Source organism: Brassica napus, chromosome A5 (genome assembly GCF_020379485.1).
Source record: "Brassica napus cultivar Da-Ae chromosome A5, Da-Ae, whole genome shotgun sequence".
Taxonomy (NCBI): Eukaryota; Viridiplantae; Streptophyta; class Magnoliopsida; order Brassicales; family Brassicaceae; genus Brassica; species Brassica napus.
The window spans coordinates 12,986,781-13,004,941 of NC_063438.1; the positions used below are offsets into that span (position 1 = coordinate 12,986,781).

Consider the following 18,161-nt stretch of genomic DNA (forward strand, 5'->3'; position numbering starts at 1 on the left):
TTTTAGGTTACTCTTTTATTTTACTGTTAGTGGTATGTTCCCGTGAAAGTTTCACTGCAGAGTTTTGATCTAGTTCTGTGTTTGGGTTGACATTTGTCTGAAAGGTGATAGGTTTGGTTCTATAAATTATGTCAATGTTGGTTTCGCTTAATTTTGTTAGTTTTGAGGATGGTTGCTCTTTGGGTGTTAAAAGCAGCCATGTTCAAGAAGTCCATAGTGTGAATGTTATCATTTGTGTTAAACTGTTTGTTTGTTGTATATTTTCATTGCAGGACCGACTTTTTTTTTTTTTAATGTTAGGTTTATTTTATACCCACTACTATACTGAAACAATTACACTCTATGACAGTTTTAAATTATTTATAACACTATAAGACAGTTTCCTCTACTAGCACACTTTATCCTAACAGTTTTTTCCTTTTCTAAACTAACTCCCTAACATCTGACTATCCTAGTTACTAGCTAAATGTAATATTAGAGGGAAAACATCACAACCGCACATCTCACTCTCTTCTCAATGGCCCAGACTATTTCTGATTTTTATGACAAGATTTATATCTGTCTCATTTCACAACCCTTGGATCTCCTTTATGGTTTATAACATCGACGGTCCAGATCTATAGTATTGGAGAATGTCAATTTTATTTATATATTTAATCGTTAAAATACATGAAAAATAAAGTGGATCCCTTCTTTCGTTTCCCTTCATCTTCTTCCTCCTAAATACTCAATTTCTTAGAAAATTAAAATATGTTTCTTAAATTATTTTTTTCAATTATTTTTTTACGAAATCATTTTCTCTATTACACAATCTATCTTTAGAGATATGTGAAGGTGCATCTCTGATGGTGGTGTACAACATTTTTGGTGTACACGAACATGATGTACATAAAACATCTCAAGTGTACAACACGCTACATAACAGAAAACAACCATCTGAAACCAAGTTTCTTTCTTTATAAATTCGTAAATGTCTAATTGAATGTTGCACCATGGTAAAATATACATGTCAATATTGGTAAACAAACATGTAGATATGCTCATTATTGAGCTACTTTTAATATTTCAAGATGTAATTCATTTCAAAATGTTTTCTACATTTGTAATTTTTTTGAAATATGTCCACCTTACATAGTTTTGTGTGTACACTATCATCAAAGTGTACACTATCCATTAGACTGTACATATATACACGAAATAATTTTCTCTATTAGACTATATACAATAGTTTCAAGATTCAACACCCTCCACTTCATCTTTTAACACTCAATGTCATATTCTCTTTTTTACCCATCATCATTCTACACACATTCAATTTTTATCCACTACAATGGTCTTGTTGAATAAAATTCAACACTATATTTTATTAATTAATAATTTTTTTTCTATATTCAAATTAAATAAACCTAGTCTCTATTTATAGATAATTTAAAAAGATACATTTTAGTATAAGAAATAAAACTAAATTTAATTTATAATGAAATTAATTAGTTTTAAATAACTAAGAGAATATCAAAATATCAAAAATCTTTAGAAAGTGACATGTGTCGTCAGTGGTCTCCACTTTCTTCTTATTCAACATGTTGAATCTTTTCAACACCAATTAATCTACATCATCAAATTTCATTTTTCAACATCTTCATTGTAGGGATTTAACTGTTGAATCTTTTATTCAACACCTCCATTGTACATAGTCTTACATGATTTATCTTTTGAGATATGTGAAGGTGCATCTCCGATGGTGGTGTACATCATCTTTGGTGTACAAGAACATGATGTACATAAAACATCTCAAGTGTACAGCACGCTACATAACAAGAAAACAACCATCCAAAACCAAGTTTCTTTCTTTATAAATTCGTAAATGTCTAATTGAATTTTGCACCATGGTAAAATGTACATGTCAGTATTTGTAAACAAACATGTAGATATGTTTATTATTGACCTACTTTAATATGAATAATTCATGAGAGTGTATACTATGTAAGGAAGAAAGGCTGAACGCCCTTTTGTACATGTGGATATGTAAACCAATGTACAGTTAGTTCGCACACACCCTTTTGTATATGTGGATATGTTAAACGATGTACACATATATATCATTACAACATTGTATATGTGGAAATTTGCAAATAAATTCTTATAATGTTCATGCGTATTATTGTACAAGTTACTATGTCTACATGTGAATCACTGTACATGTGAATAATAAAACATAAAGTCAAATTGAAGATAGTGTATATGACAATAGTGTACACATGATTTTGTGTGTTATGCATATCTAATGATTTTTAGCTTTGATAATCTACACATCCACGTGGTCACCCAATGTACTCGTGTACACAAACAAATGTACATACATAATTTATGTACACATCCATGTGGTCATCCAGTGTACTCGTGTACACTAACATTATGTACACATCCACGTCATTTAAATTTTTCTTTATTTTTTTAATTAATGGCAATTTTGTAATAATTTCATCTTCTTCATATAAGGGTTTCTGCGTTTCCTGCAAATATATCTCAGAGCCACCATTGATTTTTATCATGCAATCTTCATTATTTTTGTTTTTTTTTACTTTCGGAACTAACAAATATTATATATCTTAACTGATTAGAACCCAAAATTAAAAAAAAAATTTAATTTTTGAATTTGGACAAATTATATCCAGATCGTCATAGATCTTGTCCACCAAATGTTTACCCGTTAGTTTCCCAATCATCTATTGAAGTGATCATCAATATCAAACCCTTCTTTGGCTTAGGGTTATGCAGTAAGACATGATTCACATATATGTGTACGCCAACAATATATAATGTTGTACATGTGTACACCAGAAATATATTGTACACATGTACACGCATGTAACATAGCAAGCACACTTCCTCAGCTTTACACTTGCAAAGAATAAATTTTCTCTTTCACATATACACATGTACATTGACATTATGTACTCGTCGTGTACATGAATGATATACATTAAAAAAAAAAAACACAAAACACAATTGTTTATTTTGAAAGTATGAGGCAAAAATAAAAGCAAGCAAAATATAAAGAACCATTTATGTAATTATAAAGAAAGGCTGAAATGAACAATCAAGAAGTTGTGGGGTTAATTCGAATAGTCATCTGCACAATTAAAATGTCTGGGGTCAAAAACGCAATTATGTGAATTTTAAGGGACTAAACAAGCAAAAAAATCTAAAAATAGCCATTGCTTCTCTCAAGTTCTAACAGAGTCGCGACGGCGAGATATGAACCCATGACGCCAGAAAAAATGTGAAATAGTCTGACGTGACTCTAGTTCCGTTCGTGGTGCGTAGGTTGGCGATGGATGAGACTTTAAAGGAGTTTGTGGTACGGAGGTTGGCGATGGCTAAAATTCATGGCAAACCTCCATTGAAACAGAAGAACGCGGTGGAAGAGATGATGAAGAAGATTGTGGTGAAAAAAGGCAAAAGGTACAACAACATCAAATAAAAAAACAACCGCCACATAACAAACCATCAACTTTTTCCTTTCCACGCCGGCTGTGTCTCCTCGACATCGTCGTCGTCGTCACTCATCGCTCGTCAAACAATTTTCCTGGGAATTTTAATCTTCAGATGTCGCCGTCGTCGCTAATGTCTCCTTCGTCGTCTCTCGGTTTCTCTATCAGATCTCAGTAAAAGTTAGGGGAAGTGAATAAATCTTTCTACACGTCCGGTAAATTAAAAGAAATTGGTTAAATCCTCGTTGAGCCCTCCTTATTATTTTTAAATTTCAAAATGTAACTAGAGAAATAAAGTTCCAACCAACAATACGCGACCAGTTACCATTTTTTTAGGGGCAACTTATGACTTTTCACACAAAAACTGCCTTGGTAGTAGTAACTGCCTTATCTTGTTAAAAAAAATTCAAAACTGCCCTTCAATGTAAATTACTCTTTTTGTGTGACTATAGAGCCTAATTTCCAATTTTTCAATAATAACGTTTTTGCCTCATTGGACGTAGTTTTTAGCTGTGGTGAAGGAAATATAAACACATGTTAGTATGCCATAACGTTTATACTTGACTTTTTCTTGGATTCACCCCCTAGGGTGAACCTTTAGGTTCACCAACCAATAGAAAATTGTCATTTTAGATCTAGTATCTTTTAATTAAGGAAACAAAATAACTTGCCAAATTATATTATGCTTTTAAAATAAAAAAAAAGATTAAATAAATAAAAATAACAATAGTTCTAAAAAAAATTATTTAAAAAAAATATTTGTTTTTAAAATTTAGAGTTTAGTGTTTAAGATTTATAATTTAGAATTTATCCAAATGTTTAGTGTTTTTCAAGGGTTTAGGGTTTACCTAAGGGTTTAGGATTTACCCAAGGGTTTAGGGTTTTCCCAAGGGTTTAGGGTTTAGGATTAGAGTTTAGGGTTTAGTGTTTTGTTGACAAAATGTTTAGTGTTTTTCTAAGGGTTTAGGATTTACCCAAGGGTTTATGGTTTAAGATTTGAGCTTAGGGTTTAGTATTAGAGTTTAGGGTTTAGTGTGTTGTTGACAATATTTCTTTTTTTTTGAATTCGTTTTTATATATTATTTTTATTTATTTTTAAATTTTATTTTGAAAAGATAATATAATTTGCCAAGTTATTTGGTTTCCTTAATTAAAAGATACTAGATCTAAAATGAGTTATTCTTAGGTTCACCCCCTAGGGTGAACCTTTAGGTTCGCCAACCAATAGAAAATTGTCATTTTAGATCTAGTATCTTTTAATTAAGGAAACCAAATAACTTGGCAAATTATATTATCTTTTCAAAATAAAATTTAAAAATAAATAAAAATAATATATAAAAACGAATTCAAAAAAAAAAGAAATATTGTCAACAACACACTAAACCCTAAACTCTAATACTAAACCCTAAGCTCAAATCTTAAACCATAAACCCTTGGGTAAATCCTAAACCCTTAGAAAAACACTAAACATGTTGTCAACAAAACACTAAACCCTAAACTCTAATCCTAAACCCTAAACCCTTGGGAAAACCCTAAACCCTTGGGTAAATCCTAAACCCTTAGGTAAACCCTAAACCCTTGAAAAACACTAAACATTTGGATAAATTCTAAATTATAAATCTTAAACACTAAACTCTAAATTTTAAAAACAAATATTTTTTTTAAATAATATCTTTTTAGAACTATTGTTATTTTTATTTATTTAATCTTTTATTTTTATTTTAAAAGCATAATATAATTTGGCAAGTTATTTTGTTTCCTTAATTAAAAGATACTAGATCTAAAATGACAATTTTTTATTGGTTAGTGAACCTAAAGATTCACCCTAGGGGGAGAATCCAAAAAAAAGTCTTATTTTTTATGGTACGTGTATATTGTTGGCAATATATCGCCATTTTAATTACTTAAAAGTTTTAGGCCTCATTATCTAAGTTTTTTTCGACCTAATTACAGTATAACATCTTTTAGTTAATACTTTATAAATTAATATACTCTAAAAATCTCTATAAAATAATATAATTTTATAGTCTCAAATTGAATTTTTGGTTCAACTAATATATCGATAAATTAATATTTCTATAAATTAATAAAAAAAATTATAGTTTTACTGTAATCTCAACATTATTAATTTATAGAGGTTTCACTGTAATTCTTTCTATAACATTTGTAACATGTATCTATTCTCTTAAAACAACAACATGACCAATTGATAAAAGATTATGTGCACCTATTTATTATATTATATTAATAATAATTAACTTTTTTAATTCAAATGTTGTATAACCACTTTATACTTTAATTTCATACTATGCAGGGTGGCCACTACTCCCTTTTTTTTTTGAACAAGATCCACTACTCCCTAAAACTGTCGATTAAAAACCTAAATAAGATTTGTGTTTCTCGTATGTTCGTTGTTCTTGAAACATTTGTCATTTGACTTTAATCAATGCAGTCGTTAAAAAAAAACCTAAATAAGATAATATTGTGTACGTAGAACAGTTTTAAAATATATCATTTTCCTATATGTGAAAAATCATATACGTAACAAAGGTGGGATTTACTTATAATTAAAATCAAACATGATTCAAAAACATTTATTTAACCAAACAAATCTGTTTTGTTTTCAACGATGAAAAGTGAAAACCTTAATTAAAAACCACCAAATTTGTAACTAACTATCAACCTTTAATAACTCGGAATTCATATAAATGTTATTTTCAACATTGTAATTTAATATCTAAGAAAAATTATCAATAAATATATTTTCAATAATTTATATTTTAATTTTAACCGATGTTATTACTAATAAGAAGAGCAAAATTAAAAAAAAAAAAGAACTATCTCAACTAAATTTTATAACTTTAAACATAAAATTAAAATCAAACGAGATGACTTAAATAAATGGCTTATCCGACATTGATTCAAATCTAAAATAATAAAACACCAAAATAATTATATATGAATATGTGTTATGTGTAAAAATATAAAATATTTAAAATATAAAACATTTAAATCAATTAAATTAAATTTCAAATGAATATTTTATTAATAATATAATAATAATAGGGAAATACTCTAGGATAGCACTAAAAAAGTTTCTATCACAAATATAGACTCTAAGAATCAAAATGACCAAAATGTTTCATTAAAGAGGTAAATATACACTTATACTCCTAGGGTTAACTAATACAAACCTTAGGGTTTAGAGTTAAGGGGTGGGGATTTGGGTTTGAGGTTTAAAATTTTATAAAATAGGAAATAAATATAAAACATTTGAAAATAAAAATTTTAAAAATAGTTTCAAAAACTATTTTCGAATTACAAAAAGAAAATTTGAAAAAAAAACTAAAAAAAAAATATTTTTTTTATTTTTTTTATTTTTCTATATATAGGGTATTAGTGTCATTTTACCTATTAAATGAAACATTTTTGTCATTTTTCTCTTTGTGGTCTATTTTGTGACCAAAACTTGAAAATGATCTATTTATGAGAATTGCCCATAATAATATATTTTTTTGTTACAATACAGGTTATAACTTAACATAACTATAAATCTTTTTTTTTTGTCGACATCATTAGAGACTCATATTGACTTTGTAAACCACACCGGAAGATGTTGATCCATGTGAACGACGAAAGACGTTTGTTTCCTGACACTGCGTGCTAGGTTATCCGGCTTTGTATTTTTCGTCCTTGATACATGGATAATCTCTCATCGTATGAAACTCTTTTTCAGACTCTTAATATCGTCCAAATAACTTGCAAAAGCTGGTCATTCTTCTGGTTCCGAAACCATCTTCACCAATTGAGAATAATCCGTTGCAAACGAAACCTGAAACTGTCGTAAGTTTCTCATACATTCCATAGCCCATAGTAGCGCCTCCATCTCTGCATGCAAGGGAGTTAGAGTAGCCCGTACATTCCTTGCTCCCATCAGGCCCTCAAATCCTTCTAAAGTACTGAACCAACCCTGACCAGAGAAAATATCTTCCTCTTTCCATGATCCATTTGTAAAACACCATCTTCTGGGAATTGACGGAAGAGTCGTGACCTGAACCTGTGTTCCCGTCTTCTGGTCATTTAAAAGATGTGCCTCTGCCCAGAGTGTGGATTCCGTTTCTGCCAATTTAAGAGTGTCCCTAGGATCCATATCCAGATTACTAAAAACCTTATTATTTATTCATTTCCAAATGTACTAAAGTATCCAAGCAAACTGATGATCCTACGTATGTGGAGTAACTCTCCAAAAGAGATGATCCATATTTGTAAAAAGAGAACTTGTTGAGAAAATAACTGGATTTGTTGGAATATTTGAAAGGGTCCAAACCTGAAGTGCTGGAAGACATTCAAAGAAGATGGTTAATCGACTCTTCATCCGCTGCACATCTTGCACAAGATATATCTCCTTGCATCCCCGCACCTGTAGAATATTCTTAACTGCTACACACCTGATACCAGTTGCCAAAGAAAATGTTTTATTTTTGGTGGACACCGTATTTTCCAACAAAATGCCTTCAGAACATCAACTGTAAGTCCAATCAATAATGCTGGTCTTTCCTTATCCGGGTAGATCTGCTCTACTTGGTATCCTGATTTAACCGTAAATTTTCCATTGTTTGTGAAATGCCATCCTTCCCTATCAACCATCTGATTTCTGCTTAATGGTATACTTTCTATGATTTTCACATCCTGTGGGTCTACCAAAGCCCGTAGGGCCTGCGAATTCCATCTTCGCGAAGTGGAGTCGATAAGGAAATCCACTGTAAGGTCAGGATACAAATTGTGTTGATTTTTTTTTGGCTGGTCTCGGGCGAGTGGTGGGGAGCCAAGGATTGTTCCATACAGATATAGAGGATCTTGTTCCCACCCTTTTGATTAGTCTTTTGCTTACCAGAGATCTAGCAGATACAATACTCATCCAGCCGTATGACGGAGAGTATGAACGAATCGGTTCAAGGGGTGAGGCATTCCTATAATACCTACCCTTGAAAACTCGAGAAAATAAAGTGTTTAGCTTCTCTATTAGCTTCCACAACTGCTTACCAAGCATTGATGTATTGAAATCAGTTATATCCTTAAAACCTAAAACCCTGTCTTCCTTACTGACACATACTTTGTCCCATGACTTCCAATGCAGTCCTCTTGTACTACCCCCAGGACTCCACCAAAATTATGCTACTGCACTCGTCAATTTTTTTTGCGGTTGCATTAGGTAACCGATAACAAGACATCGTATGGTTCAGCATCGCCGTTATCACTGATTTGATGATCACTTCATTTCTTCCTTTTGTGAAAAATTTAAAAGTCCAACCATTGATCCTATTATTTAGACGATCATGCACAAAGCCAAAGACTTGAATCTTAGAACCTCCAAGATTTTCCGGTAATCCTAAGTAAATTCCATTCCTCCCAAATTATGTATACCCAAAATACCTCTTAACTCCTGTCTGACCGATTTCTCAGTCTTATGTTCAAGTCGAATCGAAGGCTTTTCAAAATTTATCAGTTGACCTGAAACCACCTCGTATTCCTTTAAAATCCTGAGAATAGTATTACATTCTTCCCTTTGAGCTTTGCAGAAGAACAAACTATCATCCGCAAAAAACATATGGGAAATTGATGGGCATGCTCTCGCTACCTTAGATCCTGTTAATTGTTGCCCTCTCTCTGTCTTCCTAATATTTGCAATCAGTACCTCAGTACACAAAATAAATAAGTAGGGGATAACATATCTCCTTGTCGTAAACCTCTTTGTGGCACAATGAGACCTCGTGGTTGTCCATTTAGGAGAATCCTTTATTGAAACCGATGATATACACTCCATCATTAATTTAATCCAATGCTGGTGAAAGCCAAATAATAAATTTCCATTCTATCCTATCATACGCTTTACTCATATCTGTTTTAACTGCCATATACTTTCCTTAACACGTTTTATTAGTCCGTAATCCATGAAACATTTCCTGAGCTATAAGAATATTTTCAAATATCAAACGACATGTCACAAATGCCGATTGAGTCTCCGAGACGAGAGAGGGTAAGTAGATTTTCAACCTACACATAAAACCTTCGATGTTATTTTATATCCTACATTACATAGACTGATTGGCCGCAATTCCATCATCCTTGTAGGCTGTTCTGTCTTTGGAATCATACAAATATTAGTAATATTTAACCTTGAATCCATTTCACCCGAAACCAGAAAATTATTCACCATATCTACCAAATCACTCTTAATAATATGCCATGAGTGTTGAAAGAAAAGAGCTGTCATGCCATCCGGTCCTTGTACTTTTTCTGGGTGCATCATTAATATAGCCTCTCTGACCTCATCCTCAGTCGCCATTCTCAATAACCGTTGATTCATCTGAGGAGTAATCCCCGGTGTTATCTCTGAGAAGAAATTGTCAAACTCCAATGGAGAGGTGGTACTAAATAGTTCTTCAAAGTAGTCTACTGCCACTTTCTCTACTCCATTATCCTCCGTACTCCAATTTCCGGCTGCATCATGTAGTCCGACAATCCTATTATGTACCCTTCGTTGCTTAGTCAAAGCGTAGTAGAATTTTGTATTGAGATCTCCAGATGACAGTAGAATTTTGGTAGAGATCACCATCTCTACCAAATCACTCTTAATAATATGCCATGAGTTTTGAAAGAAAAGAGCTGTCATTCCATCCGGTCCTGGTGATTTTTCTAGGTGCATCATGAATATAGCCTCTATGACCTCATCCTCAGTTGCCATTCTCAATAACCTTTGATTCATCTGAGGAGTAATCTCCGGTGTTATCTCTGAGAAGAAATTGTCAAACTCCAATGGAGAGGTGGTACTAAATAGTTCTTCAAAGTAGTCTACTGCCACTTTCTCTACTCCATTATCCTTCGTACTCCAATTTTTGGCTTCGTCATGTAGTCCGACAATCCTATTACGTACCCTTTGTTGCTTAGTCAAAGCGTGGTAGAATTTTGTGTTGAGATCTCCAGATGAATACCACATATTCCCGCTTTTCTGGTGCCAATACTCCTCTTCATCCTTGTATGTCTCTTGCAAATTCCTGGATACTTCCAGTATGTTCTACTGAGACCTAGTATCATCAGTTTGTACCTCCTCAAGAGCCTTCTGCAAATCTATATTTTTTTTTCTTTCCATAAGGTAGATTATTTTTTCCGCCATTTTGCTATTTCGTGACGAAAATTACTAATCTTTTCCACTTTACCATTTCCGCTGCCTTCATTATATTTCGACCATCCCATTGTAATTGATTCCATTACACCTTTCTGACCAACCCATCTCTTCTTAAATCGAAATTGGCATTTTCTCCTAATAACTTTATCCTCGACGTAAGCCACCAGTGGCGATGATCAGATGCCACCATCCCTATATATTCAGTATGGGAACATGGAAATAGTGTGTGCCATTCCTCATTCGCTAGTGCACGGGCTAGGCAACATCTTACCATTACTGCTCATTTTCCTGTACCTCTTCTCCCTTGCCATAACATCTTGTTTTCCTTAGCAGGAAACTCCAGTAATCTACTATTCCTAATCATATTGTTAAAAGGAACAAATGATTCAGCACTCCTCAGAGATCCACCCTCTTTTTCATGGTTTTCTGTAATCTCATTTAAATCGCCAATAATGAACCGAGGTTTCGATCTCGAAAGTCCATATCTAGCTAAGCGTTCCCACACTTGTTCCCTCAGATCTTTGACTGGATCCCCATACACAAATGTCAAATAAACCGTTTTTCCAAGAGCCACTTCTTCCACGTCTATTATTCGATTACTTGAATATAAAACCTTAACATGATAATCATTGTTATAGTAAAGCGCAAGTCCACCACTCTGTCTTACTGGATCAACTGTGACTAGATTATCAAATCCAAAATTTGATTAAAATCCTTGAACAAACTGAAAATCTTGCTTAGTTTCCGATAAAAATAAAAAATCCGGCTTATATCTCCCGTAAATAACTTATAGTCTAGTTGCTTCCCTTTCCTCGGCAATTCCAACTAACTGCTCTTATTTTACAAATATGCGAAGAGGCTCCCTAGAGCTATTTAATTTGGGTTTAATGATACCCTGAAATCTCAACCACCATACCATAAAAAACAACCAAAGAGCCCACGCCAAAACCTTCGTAACCGTCATACTCTCGCAATCACATAATAATGCTCTCCGACAAACCCTCTTACTGATCCTGTGATTATATAAAATTTTACCATACTCTCTAGTTAATAAAAGAGTTTAGGTCCCCAAGCGCCCCTTGGGCTCCATTATACTTTTCGCCATAGTAAATCCAAGAACATTGATTCGCACTTCCTCTTCTTTCATTTCTAGATAGTGTATTAACAATTCCTGTTTAAAATGTTTAGTTAAAATACTTATCAATCCAACATCATGATGTACCACTTTGAGAACAGCTCCGACAACCCCTTAAAATATATCGTGTAACACATGAACTATCCACTAGCTTAGACCATATAAGAAATACTTCCTTATGAAACCATAGTGGGAAACATGATTTAACCGTACATATAATAACACATTCCGGATTGCCAAAACCAATATTGTATAGTGAATTTAGAGTCCGTCTATGGTTTAATGAGACAAAAGACCATACCTGATGCCCACACGCTCCCTTATAACTTATCAAACTCCCGATGATCCGATGTAACCCCAACGTACATCGATTCTCCTTGCTCCTGAATACATACCACTGCAACACAAGATTCCTCTCAATCCATATCAACCATGTTCCAATAGAAATGCAAAAAGTATAACAAGCATCAAGTTTATTCCAAACAACAGAAAAACCTAGGGCTGCATACACTGCAATGCCAAAATAAAGCCATAAAGACCCCAACCCCAAACACAAAGAAATGCTCACTGAGATTATTTTTAAAATATAAGAAAAAAACTCCCAATCCCCGCCACAATTCATCTTGTATCGTACTACCATAAACTAATTAAGCGGTTTTGCTGAGGAGTTTTTTAGGGTTTAACGGACCCTTCTCCTCTGTCTGCTTTGCTCCTTTTCCTCCTCCCTGACGCTTGCCTGACTTGGTAGAGCCATTCTTACGTGGTTAAAGAACAGCCTGAATAAGCCGCATCTTAGAAGTTCCTACTGCTATCCCTGGCGGCTTCTTAAACATGACCTTGCGTGCTCCTTTCTTCTTCTCCTCCTCTCCCGCTTGAATGTCTTGATCACCATTCCCTCCCAGTTCCTCATCCCCCTCTGTTACAACTCTCATATCCACATCAGTCTTGACTGTTTCCTCCACTTCCCCATCCGTAAAAGCTTGGAAATCATCATCTCCACACAAAAGCTCCTCCTTGCGTTCTACAAGCGTCACTGGCCCATCAAGCTATATTGTCTGCCCGTCATTTCCATTTCCCACTAAGTCGATAGCCTGTTCTAGACCATTCACCAAATTCTCTATCTCCGTTCTATCTCCTAGATCCCCTTCCAATTCCGTAGCTGTAGCGTTTGCCACAACCGTAGCAATCTATGTATAAATTTTTATGGAACTTAACATATATATTTAATATAATTATCAAAATTATATGGCACAAGTATATAATTATGCAACTTGACATATTTAATATAGATACCAAAATATTATTAATATTAAACACATATATGTTTAAAAACACAAATATAAAATTAAAATTTTCAACAAAAAAATTAACACAAAAATATAGTTTTCTTTATTAGGAGCTATTCTTCCGGACTGGCGAGTTAAATAAATGTCACGATGCATAATATATGGCAAATACAACATAATTAGTTAAATACATTTTTTTTTGTAACTTAGTTAAATACATATTTCAATGAGAGTTATGGATGTAAATAGGAATTTGTGATTTTCGTAAAATGGAAAATATTTTTTTTTTTCATTCAACTATGAAGGGAGAGATGATATAACTTATGTGATATTTAGAAGCCAGATGATGATGTTGTTACGAAGTAAAAGTATCAACATAATTGCTTGATTGTCTGTAGAAGTTTAATAATTTCTTTATCGGTTTGTAGTAGTAGCATCTATCTACTACACAGGTTTTCCATGTTCAGAGTGGATCTCTAATAACAATATTTTTGAATCTGTGATTATGTTTTGTTTGCTGTATTCAGTGAGCTCTTAGCGTAAGTTGGTTTTGGGTGGTGATTCGTTAAAGATGGCGAGAGCTGGGAAAGGCCATTGATGGGCTATAATTTTTAAAATTGCCTAAAATCTACGGTGGTGAGAATTGGGAGAGATCATTGATGGCTTTAATTTTTGCATTATAGAGGCTAATAAGGTTTTGACATATTACATGTATTCCCATCAGAAACCGAAATCGTGAAAAGAAGAAAATAAAATTTTATTTATAACAACACTGATCTGAAAAGTTCTTAGTCTTTGATTGTTGACATGGCCAAAGAAGAAGATATAAATCTTCACCATGCTGCTGATTATATATGTGTCGTTTTGAAAGATCAGGAAAATGAAGCTCACGTTATCGCATCTAATGACACACATGTGGAAAATGACGCATGTGCATGTAATAACAATCTTATCTATCAAAACAAAAAAATCATGAACTAAAAAAATCATGTTATTCTAACAAAAAATTCTAACAAAAAATTGCCATGTTATTTTGTAGTGATATATATATTTATTTATTTATTTATTTCTGTACTTTTCGATTGTTTAATTAGTTCAAATATGATTGGATGCGTGGAGTTTTTGCAGAAAATTCTGGTTAGGTTTTTGAGATTATGTTTTAAAATCTGATGTAAAATTATATTTTTAGTGTTTCATTCCCAAGGAACTCAAGTTTTCATGTTTTGGTATGTAATGTGTCTGCTTCTTAGATTGAATATCCAATGGACAAAGTCCATCTAATTGAGAGTGATGATGAAGAGGAAGGGGAGTTGAAAGTAGTGATGATGTTCGAGTGAAGTGATTAAGTTGGAAGAGTTGTTGAGCAATAAACCAAGAGCTAACGTCAAGTTTGAGAATACGGCTAGGAATGTTTTCTTTATCGGTTTGTGTAAAAAATTTCATGTTCTCAATATAATACATGACAAAAAAAAAGAGAGGATTCGTGGATCTCAGATTTCTCCTCCTGTTTTGAGTTCGCTGGTGGTCTCCGGTGTTTGCGCGTGGAGTGTCCCCGTGAGTGAGTCTTTGACTTGTTTTTGGGGTGTTCTCCGGTGGCGGTGCGTAAGTGTTTGTCCTTAGCGCTTGTTGTTGTTGGCTTTTCCTCAAAGCTTTTGGGGTCCGTTGATGTGGCTCTCCTTGCCACCGTCTCTCTCCTTGTGAATCTTCATGTGACTCTGGCTTGAGTTGGATGTGGCCCGTGGGTCGGATCTGTGATGATGTTTAGACGTCAGTTTGGCAATCGACTCTCTTACTTGCTTGGTGGCTTTCTCTGGAGGTGGTGTCCTGAATCGGTCTCATTGCTCTATATGGGTTCTTGGGTTAAAAGGGTGTACACGGTCACGGTTTGGTTGAGAGGAGGCAGCAATCTCCCCGACTCGCCGCTCCTCGGGATCCTCCTCGTGCTGCCAGATTGAGTCTCTTGGGTGAGTAAGCGGGTTCGTGGTTGTGATTCTTTGGATGGTTGTTGCATGTGGGTCTAAGGAAGCTGTAGGAGCCAGCTGCATCAGGTTCGAGAACGTCTATCTCTCCGGTCTCTCGTGGCAACCGGACGCTCGCTCTGTTCTAGGCTCTTCCTCTGGTTCTTTCTCGCTGCGTTGACGTTAGTTTTAAAGTCCAGTTCTTACCTCTCTCAATTTAGTTATTGTTCGTTGTCAAGGTTCTGTGTTTAGATTTCATATTGCTCTCTGCTACTAGTATTCTGTGTATCTTCTATCACAAATTAAAATTCTTGTATAATACTTAACATTTTACCACAAACAAAAAAAAAGTTAGAGAAGTTCTTAAAAGTTGTTTCCTGACAAAGAGTTAGAGAAGCTTTTGAGGAGTAAGAGAAGTTCTTAAAACTCTGTTATTTTTCCTGACAAACATCTCTGCCGTTTGATAGATATCGGGTTCTAGCTCCTTAAACACACATGGAAGCTTAAGTTGTACGTAACATAATGTATCCTTGTCATGTCTTAATCTGGCAAGAACTCTAGGCTTACTAATGTCTAATGGTGAAATGTGGTTCAATCCATTCTGAATTTGTTTATTCTTCATATTTTGCAATTTCATAATCCTACATCAGGATAAGCAATCATCTCATTAGCTTCATGAACTACATCTGATGGCGAAACAAATCAAAAGCCCTTAAACCAGAGTCATAAATTCATAATCAACATTCACATAAACATCATTCTCCTGATTCACTGACCAGTCCCATACATGTAATTACAACGCTACTATTGACCCTAACTACCACTCAAACACACAGTTTTTGCACCAAATCTCAAATACTTATCAACAACGAACATAGGAATCTGAAATTTCACTCAGAACACATCTAAAACCCATAGAACCAGACTGATTCTCCAACAAATGCAAGAGAGAGAGAGAGAAAGAAACTAATTAAAAGGGCACTACATGAAACTGAACTTTCGCAAACCAGATTGCTTTGTTATAGTGTCACACGTACTGAGTGACGCGAAAGGCGGTGACTTTCAGAACGAAATCTCGAGTTCTGAGAAGCTCGAACACACAAACATCTCCTTCCCCTATATTATTCTCGAGTGTGAACTCATACCATCCTTGGCTAAACTTGGCCCTCCCTGCTTTGTAAAGGCACCTCACTGGCCATTGTTTCTCCCCGAGCTGAAGCTTGATGAAACCAGCTATCCCGCTCAGGTACTTCTCAGCAAACCCAGAAGGCAAGTACTGTAAATAATTAAACAAGAAAGAGGTCACATACGGTTGAAGTTTTATGCCTTTATTACATGAGAAACAGGTCCACATACCATGATGCAGCCTCTGTACAGATACGATGGTCGCAGAACAACTCTAAAGAAAGGATTGGTCGGCTCGTACGTTTTGGCTGCACTGATGGCTCTCTCTCTTTCCTCAGCAGTTACAGTTCTCTTTCTATCAGAAGCACTCTTGTAGAACTTTGAGCTGTTCTCCGGAGTCGACGAGTTTATTTCCTCTGCACGCACCAAGCCAAATATGAATCTTTATGAACAGAAGCAAGAGTTTTGTCTCTGATACTTACCGGGATTAGGATTCTTCTTCTTCCTTCCTCTCTTCTTAGGTATTTTCGGCGTCGCCACTTCAGGTTTAGAATCAGTGAACAAGCTCTGGGTGGTGGTAGAACCCTCATACCCTTCATTCAGGGGTGCATTAGATTCAGGGATCAATGGATGAGTGACCCTCGTCTCTTCTTTTTGACGGTCTTCAAACAATCGAGCGCGTTTGTTGAACTCATTGTGTGCAGAATCCATGTTCATAAGAGAGTACCTTTGTAACTGAAAACCAAAAGGAAGTGGATATTGTTGTCAGCTTTCCTTAGTCCTGCATGCCAAACATGACCCATCAGGTTAGGGTGAGTGCAAATGCAAACTAGACCAGATCATAGTTTAGAATCAACAATCATCCATCAACACACAATGAATGGATACAACAGAGCTTTTCCTTGGTAAGTCAAGTTATATTAGTCACAGTCATAAAGCGAAACTGGCATGTTCCCAGATCTCTATCAAGTCCACTTATTGTCTCTCTCTCTCTCCTCACTATACATGTTTTTTTTTTGTGTTTCAATTATGCGTAACAAGACTAAGACCAAAAGTCAACAACATAAGAGTCTTAATATTTCAGCTTTTTCACCAAATATTCTCAATAAATCTGACACACAAAACTATACATTGTTTAGACTAGATGCAGTCTACACAAAGAGACTCAAGATCCCACAACGAAAAAGGAAGACACTTTCTCCACTCAATTTCTACTTAAATTGAGCAACCCAACACCAGATTCTTCAATCTTTGAAAGAGGAGAGCAATTACCTGACGGGTTTTAGTTGATGATAGTGGATGAGAGGATAAGGTTGTGGAAGAAAGGGCGTGACATAGTATTCTCAGATAATCAACTAACTAAAGTCACCAAGTAAAAGAAGAGATAAACGAAACGACGCCGGAGAATCCCATGGCCCGAAGAGGAAACACTTTTCAGATCTGAAGCCAATCTCTCTCTTACTGTCGAGTTTTAACTTAACCAGACCTGAGTAACCTAACCAAATCAAAACAGGATACAAAAACCCCAACTTGCCCTTAGTAAAGATCATGTGTGTCTTTTTTTCCTTGACTCTGTAAGTCTACTTGGTGTTTTGGTCTCGTTTTTTTTTTTTTTGTAAACTACATTAAAAGCCTATCGGCTCCACCAACGACCCTTTTCACATAATTTTTCTTTCCTTTTCATAATATAATAAATATTGTTGTCATTTTGACTCTTTCGTTTTTTTTCCTCTGTGTTTTTTTTGTAATTACATATCTATTATATTAAAATAGAAGTCACAACTTCTTTTCATGTGTGATTTTTTAAGTTTGGACCATTCCTAGAAAATATCATATTTTACATAAGTTCATTATTATATCTTTTAATATCTTTATTTTTTTATTTGAAATACAAATGAATATATTTAAAATGTTCTAACAAAATCTTTTTAAAATCTTCTTAGAATCTATTATATTAAAATAGAAGTCACAACTTTT

At 34.3% G+C, this 18,161-nt stretch overlaps 1 protein-coding gene across 1 annotated transcript; it reads right to left on the minus strand.

Annotated features, from left to right (window-relative positions):
- Positions 1 to 15,766: 15,766 nt before the first annotated feature.
- Positions 15,767 to 17,707, minus strand: LOC111213940 (B3 domain-containing protein REM19). The gene is made up of 4 exons (XM_022715785.2): positions 17,457 to 17,707; positions 16,667 to 16,965; positions 16,416 to 16,600; positions 15,767 to 16,335 (listed from the first exon to the last, which is right to left on the minus strand). Exons 2-4 carry the CDS (start codon positions 16,899 to 16,901, stop codon positions 16,087 to 16,089), a joined length of 669 nt encoding a protein of 222 aa, XP_022571506.1. The 5' UTR covers positions 16,902 to 16,965; positions 17,457 to 17,707; the 3' UTR covers positions 15,767 to 16,086.
- Between the last annotated feature and the right edge of the window lie 454 nt (positions 17,708 to 18,161).

Bases quoted from the DNA above. Each gene is read 5' to 3' on its own strand.
- LOC111213940 (XM_022715785.2), bottom strand. From the start codon at position 16,901: ATGAACATGGATTCTGCACACAATGAGTTCAACAAACGCGCTCGATTG. The intron at 16,601-16,666 runs GTAAGTATCAGA...TGGTGCGTGCAG, and splicing joins GAAGAAGAATCCTAATCCCG to AGGAAATAAACTCGTCGACT. The intron at 16,336-16,415 runs GTATGTGGACCT...AATTATTTACAG, and splicing joins TGTACAGAGGCTGCATCATG to TACTTGCCTTCTGGGTTTGC.